Here is a 27983-nt window from a genome sequence, read left to right as displayed (position 1 = left end):
TTATTTTTTGTCGTATTGTCCATACACAAAGTTATGTTGCAATCTTCATGTCCTTTACACACATGACATAATGTTACTAGCACTTTTGATTTTCCTTGATCAAAGGTTGGGAGGGGTTCGTGCCCCACCCAACCCTTTTTTCAGGAAAATACGAAACCCGTATCCTCATTTTATGTCTACAATATCTGTGCACAATTTCATTACCTCGGTTCAGTTCTTGCCTTTCGATCGTCAACTTTCAAAACTTTGGGTTGGGACTTTTGCCCCCTAAAACCGTGCTTCCGCAGAACATAAGAAACCCGTTTTCTTTTATTTTTTGCATATTGTCCATACACAAAGTCATGTTGCAATCTTTATGTCCTGTACATGCTTCTGATATACTGTTACTAGCACTTTTGATATTTCGTGATCAAAGTTTTGGACGGGCCCTTTCCCCACTCAACCGGATTTTTCAGGAATATACGAAACCCGTATTGCCTCATTTTACGTCGACAATATCTGTGCACAATTTCATTGACTTCGATTCACTTGTATTCACCTTTCAGGCGTCAACTCTCAAATTTTTGGTTGGGCCTTTTGCCCCTAAAACTGTTTCTCCGGAGAAAATAGAAGAATATATTCGTTAACTTTTTGCGTATTGTCCATACACAAAGTTTCGTTGTAATTCTTCATGGCCTTCACATAAATCTGACGTCCTGTTACTAGCACTATAATATTTCGTGATCAAAGGTTTGGAGGGTTCCGTGCACCACCCAACCCTTTTTTCTCCTAAAATGGGAAATCCGTATCCACATTTTATGTCTGCAATATCTGCAGACAATTTCATCTACTTGATTCATTTCTTCCTTGCTTGTCGGACGTCAACGTTGAAAATTTTGGGTGGGGATTTTTGCAACCTAAAACCGCTTTTACGCAGAACATTAAAAAATTCGTATTCGTTCATTCTTTGTGTATTTTCCATACACAAAGTATCGTTGCAATTCTTCATATCCTTTACACACATCTGACATACTGTTACTAGCACTTTAGATTTTTCATGATTAAATGTTTGGAGGGGTCCGTTCTCCACCGAATCGTTTTCCCAGAAACATAGGAAAGCCGTATCATCCTTTTACGTCGTCAATATCTGTGCACACTTTCATTCACTCCGGTTCACTTCTTGGCTTTCGGACGTCAACATTCAAAATTTCGGGTGCGGGCCTTTTCCTCCTAAAACCGTTTCTCCGTAGAACAAAAATCCCGTATTCGTTTAGTTTTTGCGTATTGTCATACACAAAGTTATGTTGCAATTCTTCATGTGCTTTACACACATCTAACATAATGTTACTAGCACTTTTGATATTCCTTGATCAAAGCTTTGGAGGGGTCCGAGGCCCACCCAACCCTTTTTCCCAGGAAAATACGAAATCCGTGTTCCATCACGTTATCTCTACAATATCTGCCCTGAATTTTATTCACTTCGGTTCACTTCATTTTGCCTTTCGGGCGTCAATTTTCAAAATTTTGGGTAGGAGCTTTTGCCCCTAAACCGTTTTTTTCGCAGAAAATAAAAAATAAAGTATTAGTTAATTTTTTGCGTATTGTCCATACATAAAGTATCCTTGCAATTCTTCATGCCCTTTACACACGTGTGACATACTGTTACCAGCACTTTTCATTTCGCGTAATCAAAGGTTTTGAGGGGACGGTGCACGACCTAACTGTTTTTCCATTAAAATAAAACCCGCATTCCCTCATTTTATGACTACAGTAACTGTGCACAATTTCGTTCACTTCGGTTCATTTCTTTTTGCCTTTCGGTCACCAATTTTCAAAATTTTGGGTTAGGGCTTTTGCCCCCTAAAACCGTGCTTCCGAAGAACATAAGAAACCCGTTTTCTTTTATTTTTTGCATATTGTCCATACACAAAGTCATGTTGCAATCTTTATGTCCTGTACAAGCATCTGATATACTGTTACTAGCACTTTTGATATTTCGTGATCAAAGTTTTGGGCGGGTCCTTTCCCCACCCAACCGGTTTTTTCAGGAATATACGAAACCCGTATTGCCTCATTTTACGTCGACTTCGTTTCACTTGTATTCGCCTTTCAACTCTCAAAATTTTTGGTTGGGCCTTTTGCCCCTAAAACTGTTTTTCCGAAAAAAAACGTATTCGTTTATTTTTTGAGTATTGTCCATACATAAAGTTTTGTTGCAATTCTTCATGTCCTTTACACACATCTGACATACTGTTACTAGCACGTTTGATATTTCGTGATCAAATGTTTGGAGCGGTCCGTGCCCCCCCCCCCCCAACAGTTTTCTCCGTTAAAATTCGTAACCCGGATTCTCTCATTTTACGTCTGCAATATCTCTGCACATGTTCATTCACTTTGGTTTAGTTGTTCTTGCCTTTCGGGTGTCAGCTTTGAAAATTTTGGGATTGGCTTTTATATTAAACCTTTACATTATGTATTTTTTTAATGAAATTCTTCTTCCGGGATGGAAGGAGAGAAATGGTTTCCTGTGATATCTGTTTCTTGCCATTCATCTTATTTGAACTGCTTAAGTAAGATCATTTTGTAACTTTTGATGTCATCCAAGTCCGTCACAATAATAAAGTTGACATTTTTAACAATTTGTTTTATTCTCTTATTTGCAGTTTGCCACACTGATATATTTGTTACAAAATTGTGGTTTGGTCCAACGCCTTTCGAATTCGCAATCAACCGAAGCGCCGAGCATTTTGGGTTGCCTGCTATTGCAGGAAAAGGAGAATTGCAGGTGGTAATGCACTTTTGGAGTCGTGTATACAATAATTAGTCTGAATAATGGAATTAATGCTTCCACACCGGCAAATCTTCCAATTATTGACTGTTACACAGTGTTATGTACCTTCCACATCCTGCTAATAGTGCTCTAGTTCTGTTTCGTTATTGTCTAAAATGCAATTTGCAAGCATAAGCTTTCGTATCATGAACGTGTCTTTCATTTCACAACATTGGCTAAATGCTCCTCACCATATTCTGGTCATGGAATACTCATCTGATGTGTGCTAATTCATTGAGGGATGGTAACATAAAATGTCTCAGTAATAATTCTATCCGTCCTTATTCTGTATGATTTTATGCATGTTTTGAGATTTTTTTCAATGCGTCAGTTGTTGGCTCTTGTTCGTAGAGTATCGCTGTTTCGTGATCTCATTATGCTTTCTGTAGCTTTTTGTAATGAAATTTTATATCGAATAGAGCTCTAGAGTATCTTTCCTCCCGTTACGCGTAGAAAAAGCCGTTTCTACCAACCTGTTATTCCATTTGTCATGTAAGACTTTGATTTATATATATTTTGAATTGATAGCGACATCTTTTCGTATTATTAAGATATTGATCAACACATGAGATTCGTTTCTACTTTTCCAAGGCTCCTGAAATGGTGCAATTTTTGTGAAACGTTACTTCGTGGGGTTGAAATCTTTATTGTGTAGAGTTTAAATGATTCATGCAGAAACCAATGAATTTCTCCTAATATTAATGGGTACCTTTCTAATAGTTTTCTGATAGAATTTTGATGGGAAATACATGTTCCTTGTTGGTGGATTATAAGTGTCAGCAGCTCATTGAATCGCTCCTTTATGCTGAATTGGCTATTTTACGACCTTTTGGTGCACTGAATCCCTGGTGCGATATACGATGAAAAAGCTTTGATATTTTTACCTATACACAGGCTTGGATATCAAATTCAACAGTAGGTTTATGTCTTATACAACCTCGTTCACAAAAGGGGCTATAAACATTAATGAACAAACAAACAAGCTGCTAATTAAAGTTTGAAGGTAAAGTTTTACGTTTTTAATAAATAAATTAAATATTAACGCTTCCAACTATTCTCCATACACTTCTACATAAAAACAAATAGTTTCTTTTAAATTGTGATTATTATTTAGAGATTTTTTCTATATCAGATATATTCATTGCATCAAGATTGCCTGAGGCAAGAAGTTTCATCTTCGCGTTTAATCTAGACCAAAAATATTACTGCAGTGATTGTGCAGAAATGTGCTTGAATTATCATATTATAGCAGAATATCCTTCGGACCATAAAACAAATCTCACTGTTCAACAACGAAAATGTAAATTCAACAAAATCAGCTAATTCTTATTGATTTTGTGGTGCTGATCACGAATTTGAAAGTTATTTTCGAATATTAGCTCTACTTATTGTTTTACAGGCATGTCTAATAATAACGCTTTAAAAATAAATATATTCGTTTCGTTTGGGGTGAAATTTACACTGATTTGGCAACACTGGAGAAACTATATGAACGCTTGGTTTCATTGTGTTCCTTATCTCAGTAGTGTTCTGCTATTGTTAGAAAAGACAGGTTTAGTGCAGTTATCAGCGTTTTGGGTGTGACGTTTGTGTAGTGCAGGACATCAAAATACAACTAAAAGTACGCAAAAAGACTGGTATTTCGAATGTATATTTTTAAATAGTTGTCCGAACTATTTCAAGTGACATTTTGAGGATTTCGGTAAACAAAAATTCCGCGAAATTGTGTAAACAGTGCGGATAGCTTCTGCTACGTGTGTGGGGAAGTGACATTTTCCTCACAAAAGCAGACTATAACACCATTAATAAGAAAAGCCTATCACTATTTGGTTGTAAAATTGGAGACCAAGATAAATCTTGGGCACCCCATATTGTTTGTAACACTTGTGCTAGCAATCTAAGAAATTGGATTAATGAGAAGGGGCGCCCAATGCCTTTTGCAGTGCCAATGATTCGGGGGGAGCCAAGCGACCACATCAGAGAATGTTATTTTTTGTATGGTTTCTTCCGTCAAGAAGGGAATTTCCACGAAGAAGAAGCGGACCTTGATCTATCCTAACATTCCTTCTGCAATGCGCCCTGTTCCACATGGAGAAGGACTACCTGTTTCTGACCCACCTAAAGAATACGATCTTTTTTCTGATGATGATCAAGAAGTTAAAGCTCCTGAATCAAGTATTTCGAAGGACCCTACGTTTGTTGTAGAAAAACCTCCATGTGAACCACATAGACTTACTCAAGAGGAACTAAGTGATTTAATCAGAGGCTTGGACCTCTCGAAAAGCAAAGCCGAAATTTTAGCGTCACGCTTAAAGCAATGGAATTTATTGCAGGAAAAAGTAAATATTTCAGTGTATCGGAATAGGGAGAAGATGTTTACTTCATTTTTTACTATGGAAGACACACTTGTGGCATGTATAGATGTAAATGGTCTCATGAGGGCACTTAAAATTAATTACGAACCTACGGAGTGGAGGCTCTTCATAGATTCGTCCAAGGTGAGTTTAAAGGCAGTGCTTTTACATATTGGAAATGAACTTCCTTCAATTCCTGTTGGTTACGCAGTTCATATGAAGGAATCTTATGAAAACTTGAAACGTTTACTTCAAGCCATTAAATATTACGATTTCCAGTGGCTCATTTGTGGTGACCTTAAAGTAATAGCACTGTTGCTAGGTATGCAGTTAGGGTATACAAAGTATTGTTGCTTTATATGTGAATGGGACAGTAGAGATCATGGATCTCATTACCGCAAAAGTGATTGGAGTACCAGAGAAACTCTTCAGCCGGGAGTGAAAAATGTGCAGCATGAACCACTGGTAAATCGTAACCGAATTTTGCTTCCCCCTCTACATATTAAATTATGTCTTATGAAAAGTTTTGTTAAGAGCATGAACCAAGAGGATGAGGCCTATAAGTACCTAAGAGGACAATTCCCTCGATTAAGTGATGCCAAAGTTAAAGAGGGTGTTTTCATAGGGCCACAGATTAGGCAACTATTCAAAGATCACAAGTTCGACGAAATTCTCCAAGGTGAGGAGAAAGCTGCGTGGGAAAGCTTGAAGAGTGTTTGTTCACAGTTCTTGGGAAGGCACCGACCAACAAATTACAAACAACTGGTAGCAAAGTTGTTATTGTGCTACGAAAATCTTGGTTGCAATATGTCTCTGAAACTCCACTTTCTTCATTCACATCTAGACTTCTTTCCCGAAGATTGTGGAGCAGTAAGTGACGAACATGGTGAGCGTTTCCATCAAGATATTGCAGCCATGGAGAAGAGATATGAGGGAAAGTGGAGTTCTAACATATTGACCGACTACTGTTGGACTATTGCAAGGCATGCTCCAGATGTAACCTACAAAAGGCAAGCCAAGCGAAGATGCTCAACTTAAAATAAACTTAATCCTGTACAAGGGATCACTTGAAACTTTTGTCTACATTGCAGTGTAGTTCTTGCACAAAAAGGTATTTGTGCATATTTTTCATGTTTTGATGTTAATACTGATTTTTATTACGGAATTCTTAATGTTTAACTTGACCACGGTTACTTTATTTTCTGTATCTCTGTGAAACTGGTATTTGCGCAATTTTGAAAAAGGAAGTATAAGGGTATAGAAAGCTATAGGTTAGGGTACTTCTTAACTCCCCAGCTTATCATATCACAGTGAAATAGATAAAAAAAGTGAAATGTAGGTTTTTACAAGAATTTTGCTTAAATGTCTATAAATATTAATACATTTGTATATATACAGCTACTGTTGTACAAGGGCGTTTTTTTTTTCACAACCTGAGCTAAGAAAATTTTTCTATTATCATTTCCTTTCATATTATGCTTAAATGAATGTAAAAATCGCAATTTCAGAGAATTTACATACTTTCGATCAAAATTTGTTGCACAGTGTGTTCAGAGGTTATATCTTCCTAATCTTTAGCCAATTGTACTCAACTAGTATATTCCTTAACACTTATAAATCAAAAGTTAAACAAGCAAGAAACAACAACGAAAAGTTGATTTCTTTCAGTATCCCTAAACACAAAGTAACAGCAATCTTCATGAGCAATCTACATGTACCGTATCTTAATAGAAATAGATCAAAGCTTAATAAGCGTCTTATAACTAAAATACAGAGTAACTCAAAAGTTGGTGTACAGACCTTCATTGATCAAGTATGATATTTTAATCGATTAAGATAAAGAATTTGTTTGCTTCGGTTTGTTGCGAGTTAAAGTATAAGCGAAAATATTTCAGAACAGATAAGGAAGAAACTAAGTCAATACTGGTATGGATAACAGTAAGTTAATGATAGAAAATGTCATGAGCCGATCGGTACGGGACTTTATATCTACTTTTGGGCCACTGTTTAATAGGCACCCAACCAAGCAAGGAAATGAACAACACAATCGAATTTCAATAAAACTTGGGATTCCTTTCTTTATTTAGTTGCTTTTATTCCTTCTTTTTTCCAAACTTCAGTTCTCTATAGAAGCAGCATACGTTATAGTACAACTATACAATCTAAGGTCATCAATTTCCAAAGCAAAACTGCTTCATTCCCACATAGAAAGATTTTTTTTACAATGTTATATGTCCCCACGTCACATTCAGTGGATATTCATTAAACGTAGTTCATTATATATTATTCATTCGTCCGTTGAAGCTTTTTTTATCAACATGAGTTTCTTCCTTTATATTGGAGTAATTAATACACGAATATAAAAACACATTTATTAAGACAAGAATGAAAATGATTTTTCGCCAAAACTTGTTGTAATAGTGGAAGAAGTTAATCGTATCTGCGATTTTCTGTGGCCTCAATTTAAAATTTAAAGGTAAAATTAAAGATAGCATGAGGACGATTATAGTTTCGTTCTTATATTTCGTATTTTTTTAAACCAAGATATAATCAGCAACACTGTTCTTACTAACTTGACCAAATATGATTCTTACTAAAGAGTAAAAAACGTAATTTAAAACTCCGTCTATTCAAACTGATTTCATAAAAATAGGCCACATGCAGAGAATTAAATTTCTAATAACCCCTTCCAATGACACAGGTCAAGAACTCTACATTCTAACCTAGTACAGTTGAGTACAATAAGAACTAAAATAATTCACATTGACTTTTTGCCATTCATGGTTTCCCCAATTTATGAAACTCCTTCACGTTTTGCTATTATAGGCACGTTATTCCTTTTTCCTGACACTATGCAACAATGCCAATGACAGAATAGAAATAACCAAAAACTCCCTGACGTTAGTCCCTCGTCAGATATTTACAAATACGGAAGTTTCATAAAACTACACAGACAATAACAAGAAAATTTAAGTTAAAATGCTGAGAAACACACAACACTAATTCCTTAAAATATATTATTAAATATAAAGAAATACAATGAAAATATACGCAATTGCTATGATAAATTAGTAATACATAATTTAATTATGTACTCATTAAGAACACTTACGAACCTTGGAGTAAGAAGCATTCTTGTAGTGTCTCTGAGGCTCACATGTGTGTCAAGCTTATACCGAAAAAAGTAGAATATCTAAATATAAAGCATTGTCAAGATCTTTTGTAAGAATTTCGTTAAAAATTATACGTGTTACAGATTTTTTGCACTTTCTTTGTGGCTCGTAGTAGAAAACAATTATTCAAAAGCAGTAAGAATTATGTGAACTTCCTGAGTATTATGATATTATCAATATCAATATAGTTGCCATTCAACAGACTGAGGTATGATATAAAGTTTGTAGTAGGATATTTTATAACATACATTTTTGTTTGTTTGTCCGTAGATAAAGGTGACTGTTCTGAGATGAAAGGTTTTAATTAAAAGTCAAATTTGCTCTCAGAATGGGATAAAGGTGGTACATTAATGTAGGTAGTATCTGTGTCTGTTGAGAAAGAGTCATCATCACTGGCTGTAGAAGCTCATAATTTCTGAACATTAGAATGACAAACTTTTACTAGTACTATCTCTTTCTTTTACGAAAAAGAGAACTATTTTTTTTTTCTGGACATTTCTATGAATTTGTGAAATTTTTTGTTCTTGTAGCATTGTTTGCATTGATTTACCCATAATATAAAGCCTTACTTACAATCTTTACTCCTTCACGAATTTCTTTGATGTGCTTCCACACACTAGTCTTCTTCTAATCAGGCATTCCGAAATTGAATACAAAGCAGAATTAAAAAAGAAGTTGCTTGCTATCTGTAGATTCTACGAGTAAATGCTGTTTAGAAAAAAAAAGCCACAAGACCTGTCTATCCGATCACTTCGTGGTGGTTCAAGGGTGCAGAGAACTGTACAAAAATCCAAAGCGCAAAGGAAACTTATCAGATTGCCTCGATTATATTTATTTTTCTATGTGGAGAGAGCGTGTGACTATTAGCTGCAATAGCCGCCGCGGCACCTACATTACCTTTGCGAAGTGAAACGGGAAAAAAAGAAGAAAAACTCCATTTCAGGTAGTAAGGACACGTTCCATTGTTTCAGATATTTAAATCATATTTATATAGTTCCAACTGTATTGAACTTATAATTTACGAGTGATACCCAATAAAATAAAAGCATTTCTTCTTATTGTCCCATACAAAAAATTTATTCATAAGGAACACTTATGTAGTTGTTTCATTACATACGCAGGATTATATATAAAGAAATATTGAAATTTTCCGTTTATGAAACAATTGATTGATTCACAAAGATTTGTTTTCAATTTCCTGTTGGGGCCGCGGTGGCTCAGTGGAAGAGCGTTTACCTCTTGTGTATGGGGTCCCGGGTTCAAACCCTGCTCCCGCCAAGTGAACTTTGTGGTGGCCAAACACCGTGTGCGTGGGTTTACTAGGGGTTCTCCCGTTTCCTCTCACTTTCTTCATTCCACCATTTCATTTATTTCTCATAATCACCGTCTCCTTTAGTCTAACCGGCATAATCGTGGGACGTAAAACTCAAAGATTTCATTTCATTTTTCGATTTCCTGTTGTATTTTATAGAATTCGATGGGATAGAAATAATGTAAGTAAAAGGCTAATAGTCACCGCAAGAAACAAATCACATCACTAGGAAGTACCTTTCAAGAACATCGTCTTTATCGTCAGGCTAGGCACACTTAAAAAGGATTTAAACCATAGGAAAGAAATTATGCGTATGTAAAAGTTTCTAATTATTATCACAGTGATAATGGGATGATATAGTTTGAATCTACAAACACCATTTAAGTTCCCTGCACTTTACACACACACACACACACACAGACACACACACACACAGAGAGAGAGAGAGAGAGAGAGAGAGAGAGAGAGACAGACAGACAGACAGACAGACAGAGAGAGGAAAAGTCTATATAATTTTTACTTGCCAAGTCGAAACATTAGAAAATTTTTCGGTTCACGAAAGGAATTATAAAATTATAATTTGTTGCTGCCTCACTTTTCTCTACAGGAATTCAATTTTACAGTTCAATGTGCCGATACATATAAGAGAATTTCTTTCACTTAACATCATTATACATAATATTCAAAATTGTCTTGTTTCTACATCGTAATGATTTTTTTTCGATCCACGAAAACTCTTTTCACTTGTTTCTACAGAGCAATTAAAGTTTTGGATTCATGATAAGTTGTTTCACTTGTTGCTACATAGTACTGGAAAATTTCTGAGAAATGAAAACTCAGATTTTTTAAATGATTTTTCACTTATTTATTTCTGAGCAAGAATTCAATCAATTTTATGGTTAATGCGGAATTGTTATTCGATCGTTAATATTTATTTAGAACGGAATATTTTCCGGAAAAATACAGCCAGAAATGTCCGAAAATTTTTCGAAATGGACAATTTCCGCGGAACAAATTCCACCTCACATCACTCTTGTTAATATCTGGTTAAATGTACATCATTACACACCAACCAAGAGTATCACAGTGACTTTTGTTTTACTGAGTACTCTTTTGGGTGCTCTCATCTATATACTTACTGCCTCCAAAGTGTGTGCTCTGACTGGCAAGCAGAATATGACTAGGTCCAAGTTAAAAAAAAATCTACCTTCAGTTAAACTTATTTTGAAGAATTAAATGACTCGTTGCACTCATTATTGAGTACGACTTGGATAACACTCAGTCTTCAGAGAATGCTTAAGGATACGTGAAAATGATATTCATGTTCAGGAAGATAATGTAGTCTTTAGTGACCGTACTCACACTTTTGTTTGTAAAATTCGAAAAAATAATGTGCCTTGAGATTCTCTTGTTAGATGTTTGGTATTGTGTGCTATTAGTGCTCTTATGTATTATGAGAATTTTTGCTGTTGTGAGAATTATGTGCTCTCTTGTGATTGATTTTCTTTTTTAGGTATTTTGCTGCAGTCTTCATACGAACTTTCTATCTTATATTTGTTGTAAATACTTTTCTGTTTTCTTGGCTGATTATCAAATTATTTTAAAAATGTGCTATTTTGAAATTTGAATGTTCAGAATGTGTCGGTCATTGTTCTTGTTGTAACAGGGGCAAATAGTTTTCCTGTTGATGTCTATGCTAAATAGAGATTAACTCATTAATTAATTGAGATTTTCAACATAATTTTGAAAAGAAGCAGATTTTCAAATTATATCTTTCGAAAGGTGTAACATAGGTATCTATTACAATTCTACTCTGATTTTATCGTCGACTTAGTTCTCTTATCCCATCCAAAGAACTGACTTTGATCCGCATTTGTGAATTTATCAATATAAATTTTTACCATGTCATTCCATGCGACTTCTGATTTCAATAACTTTCAAACAAATTACTATTTTTTTCCAAAATATTAGGATTGGTCGGGAACTTTCGTGGCAGGATTTGGACTTCAACGTCATCAGAAATGTCACTGTTCACCACAGCGATACAAAACACTATGGGTTCAGTACTAATACCGGTCTTTTTAATATAGAGATTTTCGATTACTTATATATATCTCCCTTGTTTCATGTTGCGAAACAATACATCGGAAGTGTCACTGTTCATTTCAGTGTCCCCGAAAACTATAAAGTCGATATTGGTCATTTTCGATCATTTTAATATATCTTCCCCATTCCATTTTGCGTGGCTGAATTTGGATTTAAACGGCATCAGAAGTGTCATTGTTCATCACAGCAATCTCGATAATTATGGGTTTGGCAGTAATATAATTCATTTTCGATGATTTTTATATATGTCCCCCACCAAAGTTTGCTTGGCTGAATTTCGATTTAAACGGCATCGGAAGTGTCACTGTACATTAGAGTGACCACGAAAACTATGAATTTGGCACAAAAATGTCGTTCGTTGCCACCCCGTGTATCGTCAAAACAACTGCGAATATGAGAAAACGCAAAAACACGTCCATCAGTATTTTAAGGGGCGTGAGGTTTGAGCTATGAAAGTTCCGTGGGGTCTACTTGAAAATTATAAATGCAAAGGGGGTCGAGTAATATATCGCTGGAAACATCTTGACAAGAGAAATATTTTAATGAAAGTTTACAAGTCCCTATGTTGGCCCCATCGAAAATGGCGGGGTCTAAGATTTCGTATCCATAAAGTGCGTTGCTACGCTGTGTTTGCGAAACGACTAAGAATATGAGAAAACACAAAAACATGTCCATCATTTTTTAAGGGACTTGAATTTTTAGCTATAAGCGGTCCCCTCGAGACACCCCATATAGGGGTACGTGGGGTCAACTTCAAAATTTTAAATGGCAAAAGGGATCGAGTAATATATCGTTGGAAAGGTCTTGACAAGAGAAATATTTTCCTGATAGTTTCAAGTCCTTGTGTTGACCCCATCCAAAGTGGTGAGGGCTCACATTTCGTGTCCATAAAATATGTTGTCACCCAATGTATCTACGAAACGACTAAGAATATGATAAAACACAAAAACACGTCCATCATTATTTTAAGGAGCTTGAATTTTTAGTTGTAAAAGGTCCACTCCAGACACCACCAGATAGGGGTACGAGGGTTAATTCATCGTATTATTTCAAAATGTAATTAAAATAATTGAACTATCAAGAAACGCCGTTTATTTCCTACTTTTCACAAAGAAAGAAAAATCAATAGCTAGGCCTATATTTTGATAACAAAAGAGCACATATAAAATATTCTAGATCCTGAGAATTAGGCCAATTTATAAAATTCAGAGTCTGACATCCTGTCTTATCTCGATTTCTAAATTTTGACAGTCATCCATTACGTGCATGTTATTCTATAACATTGAAATAAAAGATTGATAGAACTGTAAACAACATAACAATAAAACAGTGTAACAATAAGAGTAAAATAAAATAAAGTTCCACACGGGGTTGTTTGGCGCACCTGCCAACCAACCTCAAATGCTATACGCCAACTAACTGTAAGACCATGTTGTGCAACAAAGTCATAATTACTCAACAATCCTTTGGCATTTACGTTTTATTGTTTGAATAATCATAAAAACAAAGTTCTGATTTAACTAATGCTGTATTACTTACCTCTGCACTCCAAGTAGTGACGATTATGTGATGTAACGGAGAACTGAAAAGAATGCTTCACACTGGCAAAAAACACTCTTTATCTAATAGATGCAATTATCAGCAAGTTACAAATTCCGTATAAGAGTGGCAGCTACATCCATAGGTCGTTCTTTTATGAAAGCAGCAACAGCTCGTTATGTTAATTAATGAAGGAGTTATATGCCGTTCGTCAACCAGCCCCTGCTGTCAACCAGCCCCGGTTTACCGTATCTATAAAAAGGCGAATGCACTCATTATATTCCACAGTATTGTGGTAACCACTAGGAAACTTTGAGTATATTTACTTCTAAGTGCGAATATTCTTTACTTCACATATTGTCAGAATAAAAATTGGTTTTGATTTTCAAAATTTCCAGAAAAGAGTCGTCATTTTCGTTCCATAGGTAAAGGGAATCCGCTCATATTATACGATTATGAAACCAGAAATATATGGTTCCAGAAATTTTACTCCATTATCATTATGAAACCATTTAATGCACAGGGCTACCAACTTTGCGTTTGCAATATTTCTTGCCAATTATTTTAGTTATGCAAATCGACAGAAACAAATCAAAAAAGAGGGAAAAATATTTTTGTTTCCTTTGCAAGACCAATACGAAAACTATACTGCAAAATCTGCAATCAGCTACTTGAATTTTTTACTAAATAGATCGTCTAAAATTTGTATTACTTGATCAAATCATCGCTGCAATTTAAAACAATCTGTTGGCGAGGGTAGCAATATTTCTATCCAAAATTAACAAGAAGTGAATTGGACCACATTATAAAAAACATGGATGATAAAGTTAACTTCGCTTCGGGATCGTGCGCCTGCTGTTGAAGAAAGTTCCATATCCACTGATCAGTGGTGTTTACACGAAAATTCATTAGTAATCGCACATTCAAGAAGTCGGTAAGGCGATCTTAACACTAACTGTCCACTGGGCGGTCTTTTCTGACCTAAAGGAAAATTATTTTATGATATTTCATAGAGTTTTACTTATGTTGTGATGCTAGTTTCTGACTTTGTTGTTGAGAGTTTATTGTGTATGTTTTAATTTTTGTTCAAAGGGTGTTGGGTTTAGTGCTCCCAACGGTCTCGGTCCAACAAAACCCGTGATCCAACTTGGTCTTACTCGACCCGACCCTTGAACCGAGTTGCTTGGGTCGGGTTTGGTTAACCCAAACATTTTGCAAGCACCCTCTAGTTCAAATGAATCATTCAATTATCTGTACAGCTTGAGCTGTTTGATGTAGAGAGCTAATGGAATATTAATCGTTGTTACTTGAATCAGTTAGGGCTGACTCGACCCGTGACCTGAGTTGCTAGACCCGACCCGGCCACCTGGCACGAGCTAGTCTTACCAGACCCGACACATGACCTAAGTTACTCTAATCTGAATCATTTGAGAGCACTACTTGGGGTCAAAAAGTCTCCGAATGAACTTCGCACATCTAAAATGTTATGATTTTTATTTCCCTACGGCAGGGGTGAACAACACTTAGCACGCATGTCAAACATTGCAGGTCAAACGATGACTTGTTTCTGGCATGTGAAACAAGTTCTTGCTAAAATTATTAACATTTTTTTACCGGACAGCTCAGTCCAAAATTTTAACTCAGAAGGAAAATGTAGAGTTTCATATATCTTCTTATTCTGGTTAGAGGTGAGAAATATGCCGTTGCTATATTTCTAGATGATCGCCACAAAAAATAAATTATTAACAATAAAAACGTTTGTAGACCTACTGAACATAAGATATCGGTAATTGAAAGTTGCTTCCTCAAAGGGGATTTCCTCTCATTTCCCTTGTAATTTGCACACTGTCCACATGTGCAAATTACAGGGAGATTACCATATGGTTAAACAATGGTATGACCATAATATAACTCGTGACATCAATGTATTTACGGAAAGGATTACATTTTGTTGCCAGTTAACATGGAACACTGCAATGTTTTACACCTGATTCGAACATTTCTATTGCTTTATAAATTGTAAACATATGGTGAATTAATATTTTACTTCTAGTTAAAAATGGTTACTTCATTGGTTAAAGTAAAGAAAACAAAAAATGACACAAGCGGGAATCGAGCGGACCTTTTGCTCGTAACGTAGAGATGCTCCTCACTTTGCAATGCCGTCACTTGATAACTTAACGTCGTATTTTATATGTGGAGAGTCGGAAATTTTAAGACGCTCTTTCTCCGCTGTTTGTGGCTATTGAACTTTACCATTTTTAAATTTTAACACTTGAAACGTGCACTGCTAACTTGCGAAAGATAGCCTCGAAGTTCCTTTACCAAAGTCTGCTTTCCCCTTGTTAGAAATGCCCATCTCAGGTAAGTTAATAGAAACAAATGCAAAAGAAGAAAAATGGTGGCCCCGAAAGTAAAACTTTGTCAAATTCATCAGTTTTAAAAAGATGCTGTCTACAATGCACTGAGAAGAAAGGCTTGGTGGGTCAAAGTGGATCATGGTGGGCCGGTGGATCAGAGTGAGTCATGGTGGGTAGTGACTCGCAGTGTGTTACGTCCTGCCGAATCACTGACCCATTCAAAAATATTGACCCACTTGACCCGCTGAACCACCGACCAACTTCATCTCTGGTCTATTAATATTATTTAGCTGATCGAAACGTACGTCTGTTGGTGAAATTACAGTATATAACATTCTTATTCGTACACATTATTTTTTCAAACAAAATATTTAATTTCTCCATTAAACTACAATATTGTGCTAGCTAATTGTCACATTTGGATACATTAGGGCTTCACAAACTAAAAACATAGAAAAAAATAATTCGTATCAAATTAAATATTAATTAATAAAAACAAACAATGAGAGAACCCCTGTTTTCGTGCAACTTTTCTATTCGTACACACGGGCTATTATACCATAAAGAAAACATAAGAAAAACACAAACTTGGTACATGCTAAGTCTAGCCTTATGTTTACTGTTATTGTCCTGTTGAAATCTGTACCTATTTTTTGCACACTGCTTGACATTGTTCTTTATAATTTCACAATATACATTGGCATCCATAATGCCATCAGTAAACTGGATGGTGTATGACATACAGGCCCACACCATAAATGACCCACCACCATGTTTAGCTGTGGGGGGGGGGGTGTTCATATTATTATTCTCTGTATTTGGTTTTCTCCATACCCAACGTACCCCATCTGACCCAAAAAGGTTTATTTTCGTCTCATTGAACCATATAACACTACCCTAAAATTCTTGATCCTTATCACGATGTTATTTTGCAAACGCAAGTCGCTTCTTTCGATTCTCCTTACTTACATACGGCCTCTTTCGCGCCATTCGACCATGATACCCATGTTTCCACAACACACTTCGGACTGTTTGGTCGCACATCTGCTTCCTGGACACATTTTCCACTAATGGACGTAGTTTGGGAACACTTAATTTGGGATTTTGTCGAACTCTTTGAAGAATGAAACGTTCGTCGCGTGCTTTTAATTTACGTTCCTTTGGTTTCTTCGGTAAATTCCTCGTTGAATCGTGCTCTCTGAATTTTTGTACTATGTACTGCACAGTGGAGTGTGAGCTATTAACGGTACGTGCTATTTGACGTAAAGAATTTCCTCTCACCACCGTGGTCAGTGCTAAGTTTATAATTACCTCTTTTAGGTTGGAACTCAGCTCCTTTTGCTTACCCATTTTGATCCGTGGTGTTCGAAGGAAAGTACGCGCTGCAGCTACCACTAACACAGGTCACCTACACCACCCACACTGCTTCAATACAGAACGAAGAATACTCGTGAATGATAATATTATTTGCGATTAACACGACACGTCATATTAAAGTACGAATATAAATGATGCATGAAAACATGGTGTTTTTCTTTATTTATTACTATTGGATAATTTTTAATACTACTTTGAATTGGTTTTTAAATTGAAATCTGTGATCAAAACCTCCTTTACTCATATACACATAGTAGATATAAAAATAATAAACTTGAAGTACACATATGTTACATTTTTTCTCATAAATTCAGGTGTACGAATAAGAATGTTATAAACTGTATATGGGGTAATGGATTACCCAAATGAACGAATCTCCCTTGGTATGTTTGAACGCATCAAATTATGTAATATTTATGTCCCCTCTGGTTCTCATAACAAGAGAGAGCGCCAAGATTTCTTCAACACTGACCTTGCTCAGGCTCTATTTAATGGTACTCACCCTTGTATATTAGGTGGAGATTTTAATTCCGTTTTACAACCCATTGACCAGACTCCGAACTTTAACTTTTCTCCCGAACTCCAGCGCATAGTAAATACGTATGATTTAGTGGATGTGTGGCGTCATTTTCGACCCGCTGAACCGGGTCACGCATTTCATACTTCACATCATCTAGTCGCTTGGACCGTTTTTACATAAGCCGCTCACTTGTTGCACAATTGCGCAATATTAAGCTCGAACCTGTTTGTTTCAGTGATCACTATGCTCTAATTATGAGAATAACCCTACCAGTATCCAAATTTTTGAGAAGTAGTCCCCTTTGGTATTTTAACACCTCTATACTTATGGACCCTGAGTATCAGCATTTAATTCGAGAGGAATGGCGGATCTTGTTTCCGTTAATATCACGCTATCAGGGCAAACTTATGTATTTTTGGGACAAGCGAATTAAACCTAGATTTCGATCCATAAGTAAACAATATTGTATTCAACGGACCCAGGCATACAATACTCAATACAACTATTACTCTAGTCTTCTCAAAGAATACATGCAAGAACAATTACGAGGCCGTCCGGTCAGGCCTCAAATTCAAGAAATCAAAGCGCATTTATTGTCGTTGCATAAACAACGCATGCGCGGTTTTTCTGTTAGAAGCAAACTTGTCCAGGCCGATAACACGGAACAAGCTAACATCGTACAAATTCACAAAGAACGACTCAGAGGCAAACAAAAGTTAATTTCTTCTATTAAGGGCAAGGATGGCCAAATTTATGAAGGTTCGCAGGTACTTTCCCAATTTGTTCAGTATTATAAACAATTGTATACAAAACCTAATGTACATAATGAAGATGAATCTCTTTTAGACTTTATTCCTCTAAACCTAGATGTAAATGCTCAAGAGTATCTCAACAGTCCCTTCACACTTGATGAAGTCAAGAGATCAATTCAATTAGGGAAACGTGGTAAATCTACTGGTATTGACTCTTTACCATTAGAATTTTATATTACTTTCATTGATATTCTTGCCCCGTTTCTTACGGACCTCTTCAATGAATATCGAGATACCTGTACCTTAGGGGAATCTCTATCCACGGGTATTACTGTATTAATCCCTAAACTGCCTAACTCTAACTTCATAGACAATTATCGTCCTATCAGCCTTTTAAGTGCGGACTTAAAAATTTTAACACGATGTCTCGCGCTTCGTATGAAACAATATGTGGGAGAGTTATTAAGTTCCTGTCAATATGGACATGGGCAACAAGCTTTAATTCATGAAGCCTTAGCTAACATAAGAGATTTTATAGCCTATCACGAGACTGCCTCTCCTACGCCCGTTGCTATTTTATCTATCGATTTCTTGAAAGCTTTTGATAGGGTATCACACGAGTATTTTTTTAAAGTTCTACAAAAATTTGGTTTCAATGGTGCCTTTTTGTCCAAGCTCCAAGGAGTATATCATAACAGGACAACTAAATTAAAACTCAATGGTAGTCTCAGTTGTGTCATTCCTTTCTGTAATGGTATTCTTCAAGGTGATAGCATGTCGAGCCTTTTATCCAGTTTCTCGGTTGCACCTCTCATATACGCGGCACAAACTAGACTCACTGGCATACAAGTTTATCAAGCTTCCATTTCTGTCGCAAGTTATCTTGATGACGTTCATTTCTATGTTAACAGTATTTCTACCTTAGAAGATATTCAGAGCCTTTTACACAGGTATCAACAAATTTCTGGAGCGATTTTAAATAAAGACAAAACAAAACTACTATGTATACACCCCGAATACCGGACTACATACAGTTCGCACTATACGATTGCTGACTCAGTTAAAATCCTAGGTATTGAATGGTTCAATAACACCAAACAAACCATTCACTACAATTCTGACATAATTGCAAACAAAATACGTGGTCTTCTAGTACAGCATAAGCTTCGCAATATGAACCTGATCAGTAGGAATTCATTTCTCAAACAAAAAGCATTGAGTCTTTTGTGGTATTTCTGTCAGATTTTCCCTCTTCCCACAAAAACATATACCTTCCTCAACAGTCACGCTTTGTTCTTTCTGTGGAAACACAAGCTGTTGAGAATTGCACGTGATCAACTTGAGCTTTTACCAGCTCAGGGTGGCGTAGCTTATGTAAACATAGCCCTCCAGGCAAAATCACTACTGCTGAAAAGAAGCATTGAATTGTTTACGAACGATAGGGTCAGTGTGTCGTCATCTGTTCTCTCCGCATGTTTAGGTTGCATTGACCTTGAAGCTCCGATTCATATTTTTCCTTGGGGAATTAAATTCCCACACTTGTGTGAACCCGTCTTAGATATCGCTTATGCATTAATTGAACGAGCACAAATTGAGTTAATGCCTGTCAAAGCACTCTACCGACATTATCTCAGAACGCAACATATCGTCACGCCCCACATTCAATTGAAAGAACCACAACTTCATTGGAATTATATTTGGCAAAATATTAATGCTCCCTTTTTAACTACCCAGCAACGATCTCTTTGGTATTTTATCGTTAATAATAAATACGAAACGCGAGACAGACTATATCAGCTCGGTATAGTGTCTTGTAATCTGTGTGACTACTGTCATAATATAGATACTCTTGAGCATTGCTTCCAATACTGTACAGAGATTCAACATATATGGACCAAATTTAGTACACTCATAAGTAAGATTTGTCATTCTTCACCATCTCATATTACTGCTACTGATGTTCTGATATATCCAGATTTTAACTATTTTCCTAAAGCCAAACATAACAGCGTAGTCTGGCTCGCTGCATATACGCTTCTTTATGTGCTCACCACACATCGACCATATCATGTCGATGTGTATTTGTCTTATTTAAGGTACCATTTGCAACAAATGAATGTGCAGTATAAACAACACTTTGCAAATTATTTTGTTGTCTTAGCTCCATAACAATTCTGTAAACTTTTCAGATTTATAACCAGTTTTTTTTTTTTTAAATCAACTCGCTCTTGTATTGCTTTTACAACTGTCCAATGTACATGTGATAGAACTGTTAATAAAGAATTTAAAAAAATGGTGGAGCGGTTTGGGTGAATAGTCTATCAATCATAAGTGTATGTGTTCAAACCCTGTAAGTATTATTCAAATTGTTTTTTTTTTTCTTAAAAGTGTGTTCATATTTTCATTTCTTTGAATAAATCTTTGGCAACTACTTTTCTCTCAAATTCGATTAGAAAGGAACATTATATGAATTGCAAATCTAAAATCCAAAGCTGAAAACAAAATATTAAGTATGTTCAATATTTCATTATTATCCTTTGATTTGTAATGAAAAACTAATTATAAGCATTGATAATTTCAGAAGATTCTCCCCGGGTAATGGTCAAGATATGAATGAGAGAAAGCTGATAAAACATTATTAGTCCACTTTGAGCATGATCGAAAATATGGCCACGAAGGGGGAAATTTATGTCGACAAGGTCTGAAATTCTCGAACAGGTAATGCCCTGAAATCATCACTGTTTGAAAGGTTTCCTTAACAAATACCTAGGTAGAATCAGGGGCGGATCCAGGAGGGATCGGGGCGATCGCCCCCCCCCCCCCGAGAAGAGGAAACTTTCTTACTTTATATATATAAATAAAATCTATCCCAGAGTTTGGAGCCCTTAGAAGTTGCACTATGACAACCCACCGCTCCCCCAGAAGTCGGTCCTGGATCCGCCCGTGGGTAGAATATTACATTTATTTCTAGTTCTACATTTTGAAATGACAAAATCATAATTTCAAAGAGAATTATAATACGATAAGCATAAATATTTATAGAACTAATGAAGTAAATAGTATTGTGTAAGTTATCGATTTCTAATCGGATTAAAACTAGAATATTCGTTTGCATGCACTTTAAAGTAAATCCTCTCTCTATATAATTCTTACTGGAAAGCATGTTTAACTCCAATTACTTAATCAATATTTTTAATAATATATTTTTATTGTAATATTTTTACTCTTCAATGTCGTATACCCTTCATTTACCAAAGCAAAACCTCGCAAATGTGTACTGGGCTCGTGAATATTATCAAATAAATTATCATTTAGTTTACGTAAATACTGCATCGCCTGATTTCAAACTTCGTACTTTAACTAATAATAATAATAATAATAATAATAATAATAATAATAATAATAATAATAATAATAATAATAATAATAATAAAAATTATAGCCATGTTTTATAAGAATGTCAGGCTTACTCAATAAATGAATTCAACGTGGTCTCTATTCGAAGTTCTATTTGTTCGAATCCGATAGAAATACAAAGAGAAACTTCGAGAACAGGTAAAAGAAAAATGTTACTTTGGTGGGACTGGAACTAACGTTTAAGAGTTCCTTTCAATTTACAGACAAATGCCTTATACACTTTGTTTATTTTCTTTAAGTTAACTGATTCACTGAACGTATCTGAGTAAGTTATTCCTATTTTCTACTCGGTTATACAGGTTTTACAATCATTTCCTTTACGCTTGAACGACAGGAACACCAATTCAAAAACCAAACACAGGAAAATTAAAATTCCAAAGTTCCCCCACCGGGAATCGAACCCGGGACCCCGTACAGAAAGGCACACGTGCTAGCCACTAGACCAGCGGTAAAAACGTATTATATGTATTTTGAAGTGTTTGAAATTTATATCTATTTCACCCTGATGTAATATGTATTGATGTTTTTATGTTTAGCGTATTCGTTACTTTGCGGAATGATATGTTATTCATATCGGTTCTCTTACGTATTCGTCTATAAATATTATATAAATTATCAGAATTATTCATGATCTTTCATAGAAATTCGCTGGTGCATTCACAGTAGACAGACAGTGTAATTGGAAGGTGAGTTCAACAGACATTTTCGCCGACATTATTTAATAGCTATATAGAAGAGATCGCGAAAAGGAGTCTACCTAATAAAGATGGAATTCCGGTAGGAGATATATTTATTGCATAAAGTGCAATATTCACTATGAAAGATGTAGTGATATGCGAAAAATATTTGTACATGTTAACTTTCTTAATTGAATACTCTTTTATCTCAAAGTTATCCTATTAAGTTGATTGAAGATTATTGAAGATTATCAAACAAAAAAACTTTAATAGAATATTGAATATATTTGTGCCGATAATCAATGAATACACAGGTATTAATTTTTTATATTTGTTGTAGGATCTATTTTGGAGTGATCAAATTGTTTATAAAATTATTTAAGTCAAATTTTATATTCTGTTTCCTTAATGAAATTTACATATTATAATCCGACGAACTTTATGTATTATTTCATTGCATAATTCAAATAGTCTATTGAGCGATTTACTCAGTTGATAGCACTAATGCTTCTGTTTCAGCTTATTTATTACACACACACACACACACACACACACACATATATATATATATATATATATATATATATATATATATATATATATATATATATATATATATATATATATATATCGGGTGTCAAAAAGTTCCACAGCAAACTTTGGGAGGTAAATCCTCTCATACGAAGAAACAAAAAGTCTTAGTAAACATGGGTCCGGAAAGGCGTTGTTTCGGAGATATAAGGCGCCGAAACCGTGGGAAATGAATCTTCAAATGCGTATATTTCAGAAACTATTCAACGTAGAGGGTGCGGTTTAAAAACTCACCAACGAAGTCATACCTGCTCTTGTTAAACATGCATCTTTCATAATCTTGCAATGCCTGCGGAAGGGATTCCCCAAAGGAGCATAGGGATTCCCGGATAATCTGCCGAGTGAAGATGGCTCGAAAGGGGTATGAACGGACGACTTCCTCACCCGTTAACAGTACTTCCTGGTACCAAGACGATAACTCAAACGGATACAAAATAATGGACACTTGTATACCTGTTGTGTGTGGTGGCATAACCGCCACATACGGATGATGCCCAATAATGAATTTCGGAATATGAAGTACTGTGAATATGTAGTCGAAGGTTCGTAGTGAGGCATGCGCGGTGTTGCTATAGCATAACACACGAAGCAGAGTGATTGACAGCTGTTGAAACTAGATGCAAACCCGCTATCAAAATGTACCTAAATTATCGTGGACAAATGTATGTTTAATATGCAGCATTGTGGAGTATAGTATTAACATACGTAAGAAGCAGCTGACAAATGACCTCCTGGGAATAGCGATAATGTGATTCGCATATTAGTAGCATAGTTGGTGCCGTGCAATACTGTAAAGTATAACCTCCAGTCACACAAATAAAATACACAAAGCACAAAGACAGAAGAAGACGAGTCAATTGCAGGAAATGGTGTTTGTAATTCACTTGTACCTTACAACGTCACGAAATCTACTAAAAATGTGAACCATTGACTTCAATACACAAGAGATAGCGTCGAAGCACTTCGTCTCGCACACTAGGAAAAACGTCGTGGTTAACACGAATTCCTCGACAATGTGGCCCACAAGGTCCAATTCATTCTCCACTGGTGTGTGGTAGACCAACTCCTTCCTGTGTCATATCCGGTGATCTAGGAGGCCATGCTACAGGACCAGCATGCCCGATCCATCGATTCCCAAACATATCAGAAAGTACATTTTGAACACGCCGCGGCCGATGGGGTGGACCTCCGTCATGCTGGAACCACATTTGTCGCCGGACTCCAAGGGGGAAATTTTCTAGCAGTTCCGGGAGTACCTCTGTAAGAAACACACTGTAAGTATGCATGTTCAGTCGTGGAGGTAATACATAAGATCCTACTAAGACATTATTCACTATACCTGCCCACACATTAACTGTGAATCGTTCTTGATGACCTCGGCGAAACATTGCATGCGGATTGTTTGCTGCCCAAATATGCCTATTATGAGCATTGTAACATCCGTCACGAGTAAAATTACTCTCATCTGTGAACAAAACATGCCGCGCGAACTGCGGATTCTCCACACACTGCCGCAGGTACCATCGGGCAAATCGCACACGTGTGGGATATGGATAGAAATGTTCTTTATGTAGGATGTTCCACATTTGCTGGTGCTGAACATGCAACACATGTCCAACGGCCCACGTGCTTTTTCAGGGATTTTGTTCAAATTGGTCCAACACATTCTCTTCGAATGCTGGTGTTCTCACTGTTCGTGGTCTTCCTGCATCAGGCCGGTGTATATGTAAGGAACCTGATTCTCGCAGCTGCCGATCAATTGACGTAAATGTAGTGTGATGGGGGCACCGTCGTTCTGGAAAACGTTCTCTATACAGTCTTTGTGCCTCCCTTGCATTTCCCAAAGCTGCGCCATATGCCAGATGCATATCACTTAATTCTGCCCAAGTAAACTCCATTTCCCACTACGTTGTTTTATAAAGCACAGACAGTAAGCACTGCACACAAGCACAGTCGCTTCCAGTATACACGCCAGTCTTCGGTAGACTAGTTTCTTTAGGTGCTCGTCTGTCATATGGCTTAGAGTCGAATCCCACTAACAGCATGACTCTGTTAATCAATGTTTATTTTATCTCTTCTATCTCATTTTTGTTCCCATAAACAGTTTTGGACGTAAGAAAAACGCTATGTACTGTCATTTCAAGGACAATGCCTTTTTGTTGAATATTCTGGACTCAGTTAAAATTATCGTGTGAAACTGAAATACCTCTTACATGTTTTAATATTTAAAGAAGACCAGAAACCAATTTCCTTACACACAGTAAAATGATAATCAATGTTGTTTTTGTTTTTCAAGGTCGACAATACCCTCCAGAGTTCGACTGCGTGTGCATTTAAGTGCAGCCTAAATCTGTTTACATTATGAGAGTTAATGACATCCGGCGACTAAAGTTCAGACACAAACGCAGGCGATCTTGCGGCCAGAGCGTTTATAGAGGTACCATCTTGACATTCGACTTGTAAAACTGAAGAAAGCCACTCAGAATGGTTGAACAAAGAGTGGCGAATCTAGGGTGGGGTCGGGGGGCCTTGGTCCCCCAATTTTGCTACGTTACTAGAAAATTACACAGTCCAAATTACGTATTTTACATAGCAAAATACTGACACCCCCTACCCCGCCAGTTTTTACTTTCAAGATCGGCTACTGAACACAATGATCGTACCCGGTTCTCTCTACACTTAATCTACTGTGGTTGCTAAATTGGAATAGGCGTATAGATTTGAGGCTCCAGCACTTGCATTGTAAGCACAAATAAACATGAGAAGAGTATGACGTTATGATTATTATTTTGTAAAAACGTCCCCACCTTATAGACCTAAAAAATGGACACGAAGACAATCTTGATGTAACTTTAAATGGAGGAATAAAAACAAGATATAAAATATGAAGGTGATTTATTGTTCTGTTTACATATTTTGGAATCCGTTAACACGAGCGGCTTGGGTACCCGAAGAGAAAACGAAACCGTAGCAGGACTTACGTTTAATTTAACGAGCTAAACCAATTCATTTAGATATCACATTTGCGCACTACAGTATCATTCAATTGTACGTTTATAACAATTGTTTATTGTTTGATTGTTTATTTGTTAAGATGTTCAACGTCTCTTTTCAGCAGCGGCGCTATATGGAGACGGGACCCAAAGTTTCAAATGCGATCCGATCCATCTCTTAGTTGTTGAGTCCAAAGCTTGGACTCTTAGTGGGGATTGACCCCGCGACACGGCGCGCCACCGTGCAACCTTGCTTTCTGTTGCTTCCTTGCTTAACCACGTAACGATGTAACAACTGAAACGAACAAGTACCATTGATATCAGGTGGATGGTTGCAGACTTATTAAGATAATGCATATGATTTCAAATCACAAATCTCTTATACATTTAATCAGATCATTCATGTAATGTACTTAACATTGGGTCTCGTTCATTAGTGACATTCACTCAGTTCACTAGACATAACGATATTTGTAGCCATTGCTAAACATTACGCATATCTGGAAATGTGCTGACTGTATTCGCTATCGTGCTATTTGGGGGTTTCCTTTGCATCAAGTGTTTTCACAATTTCAAGCACTCTGCTTCGTGTTATGCTGTAGCAACACCGCACATGCCTCACTACGAACCTTCGACTACATATCCACAGTACTTCATATTCCGAAATTCATTATTGGGCATCATCCGTATGTGGCAGTTATGCAACCACACACAACAGGTATACAAGTGTCCATTATTTTGTATCCGTTTGAGTTATCATCTTGGTACCAGGAAGTACTGTTAACGGGTGAGGAAGTCGTCCGTTCATACCCCTTTCGAGCCATCTTCACTCGGCAGATTATCCGGGAATCCCTATGCTCCTTTGGGGAATCCCTTCCGCAGGCATTGCAAGATTATGAAAGATGCATGTTTAACAAGAGCAGGTATGAGTTCATTGGTGAGTGTTTAAACCGCACCCTCTACGTTGAATAGTTTCTGAAATATACGCCTTTGAAGATTCATTTCCCATGGTTTCGGCGCCTTATATCTCCGAAACAACGCGTTTCCGGACCCATGTTTACTGAGCTTTTTTATTTCTTCGTATGAGAGGATTTACCTCCCAAAGTTTGTCGGTGGAATTTTTTGACATCCTGTATATATATATTTATTTCTTTAGTTATTTAAAACCAATTGTGTATGTACTTTACCAGTACTTGTCCCTTAGAGTTAGTTTTTGTGGAAATATTTTATCTTCCACTCAGGCTACGTTACAAGTCACAAATTCAGTTTTCCACAAAAACAGTATTGTTTTATTTTAATAATTATGAAAGATGGAAAGATTGGTCATTCATTCTACGTGCACAATTGTGTGGGACAGGGCTGAATGGGCTATGACTTTTCCTATAGGTGCCGTGAGAATGCTTTCTTCAGGTAAGGTTTTTAATCTAGCTATTTTATAAACTGACAATAGAAATTGAAATAATACATAATCATCTTGACCATCACAAATAGGGATTTGTTTATATAAATTACTAAAGCTGTCTGAAGCAATGCCTACACTTACTTTATCTAAATTAGTATTAAAAGGTATAAATGAATTCCCTACACTTGAATCACCAGACACAATTCTTCCAGGTTTAAAGCCTAAAGAAAAATAACTTTCGTTTTCATTTTCCTTCGACTTCAAAACAGCTGATTCGCACGAGACGCTGAATGAATTGCTATCAGCCAAGCCATCTAAACAACTCGCGTGAACGACCTTTGGCTCTGTGTTCACACACACACTGTCAACCAAAACCCGTCCCTTAACGCTATCGCTACTAAGCAAACAATTGCTATGATCACACTCTGTTTCTACGAGAGGACTAAAAATATCGCCAAAAGACAATTGTTAGTCGTCTATCTGAGTAGTTGTATTCATATTTTTCTGAATAAAAATTCCATGCCAGCCATTAGAAAAAACATTTAACACTAACTGATTTGAGTGCTACTTCGGATTGCTCAGGTTCCATTATGAATAATAA

The 27983-nt window shown here is 36.4% G+C and overlaps 1 protein-coding gene across 1 annotated transcript; it reads right to left on the bottom strand.

The window, feature by feature from the left end:
• Positions 1-16577: 16577 nt before the first annotated feature.
• LOC145669086 (uncharacterized) lies at positions 16578-17003 on the bottom strand. Its single transcript, XM_081737437.1, has one exon. The coding sequence runs from the start codon at positions 17001-17003 to the stop codon at positions 16578-16580; it is 426 nt and encodes a 141-aa protein (XP_081593563.1).
• Between the last annotated feature and the right edge of the window lie 10980 nt (positions 17004-27983).

Source organism: Thermobia domestica, chromosome 13 (genome assembly GCF_964235325.1).
Source record: "Thermobia domestica chromosome 13, izTheDome1.hap1.1, whole genome shotgun sequence".
Taxonomy (NCBI): domain Eukaryota; kingdom Metazoa; phylum Arthropoda; class Insecta; order Zygentoma; family Lepismatidae; genus Thermobia; species Thermobia domestica.
Note: the sequence above shows the minus strand (reverse complement) of the source record. Positions and strands in the feature narration are given on the sequence as shown.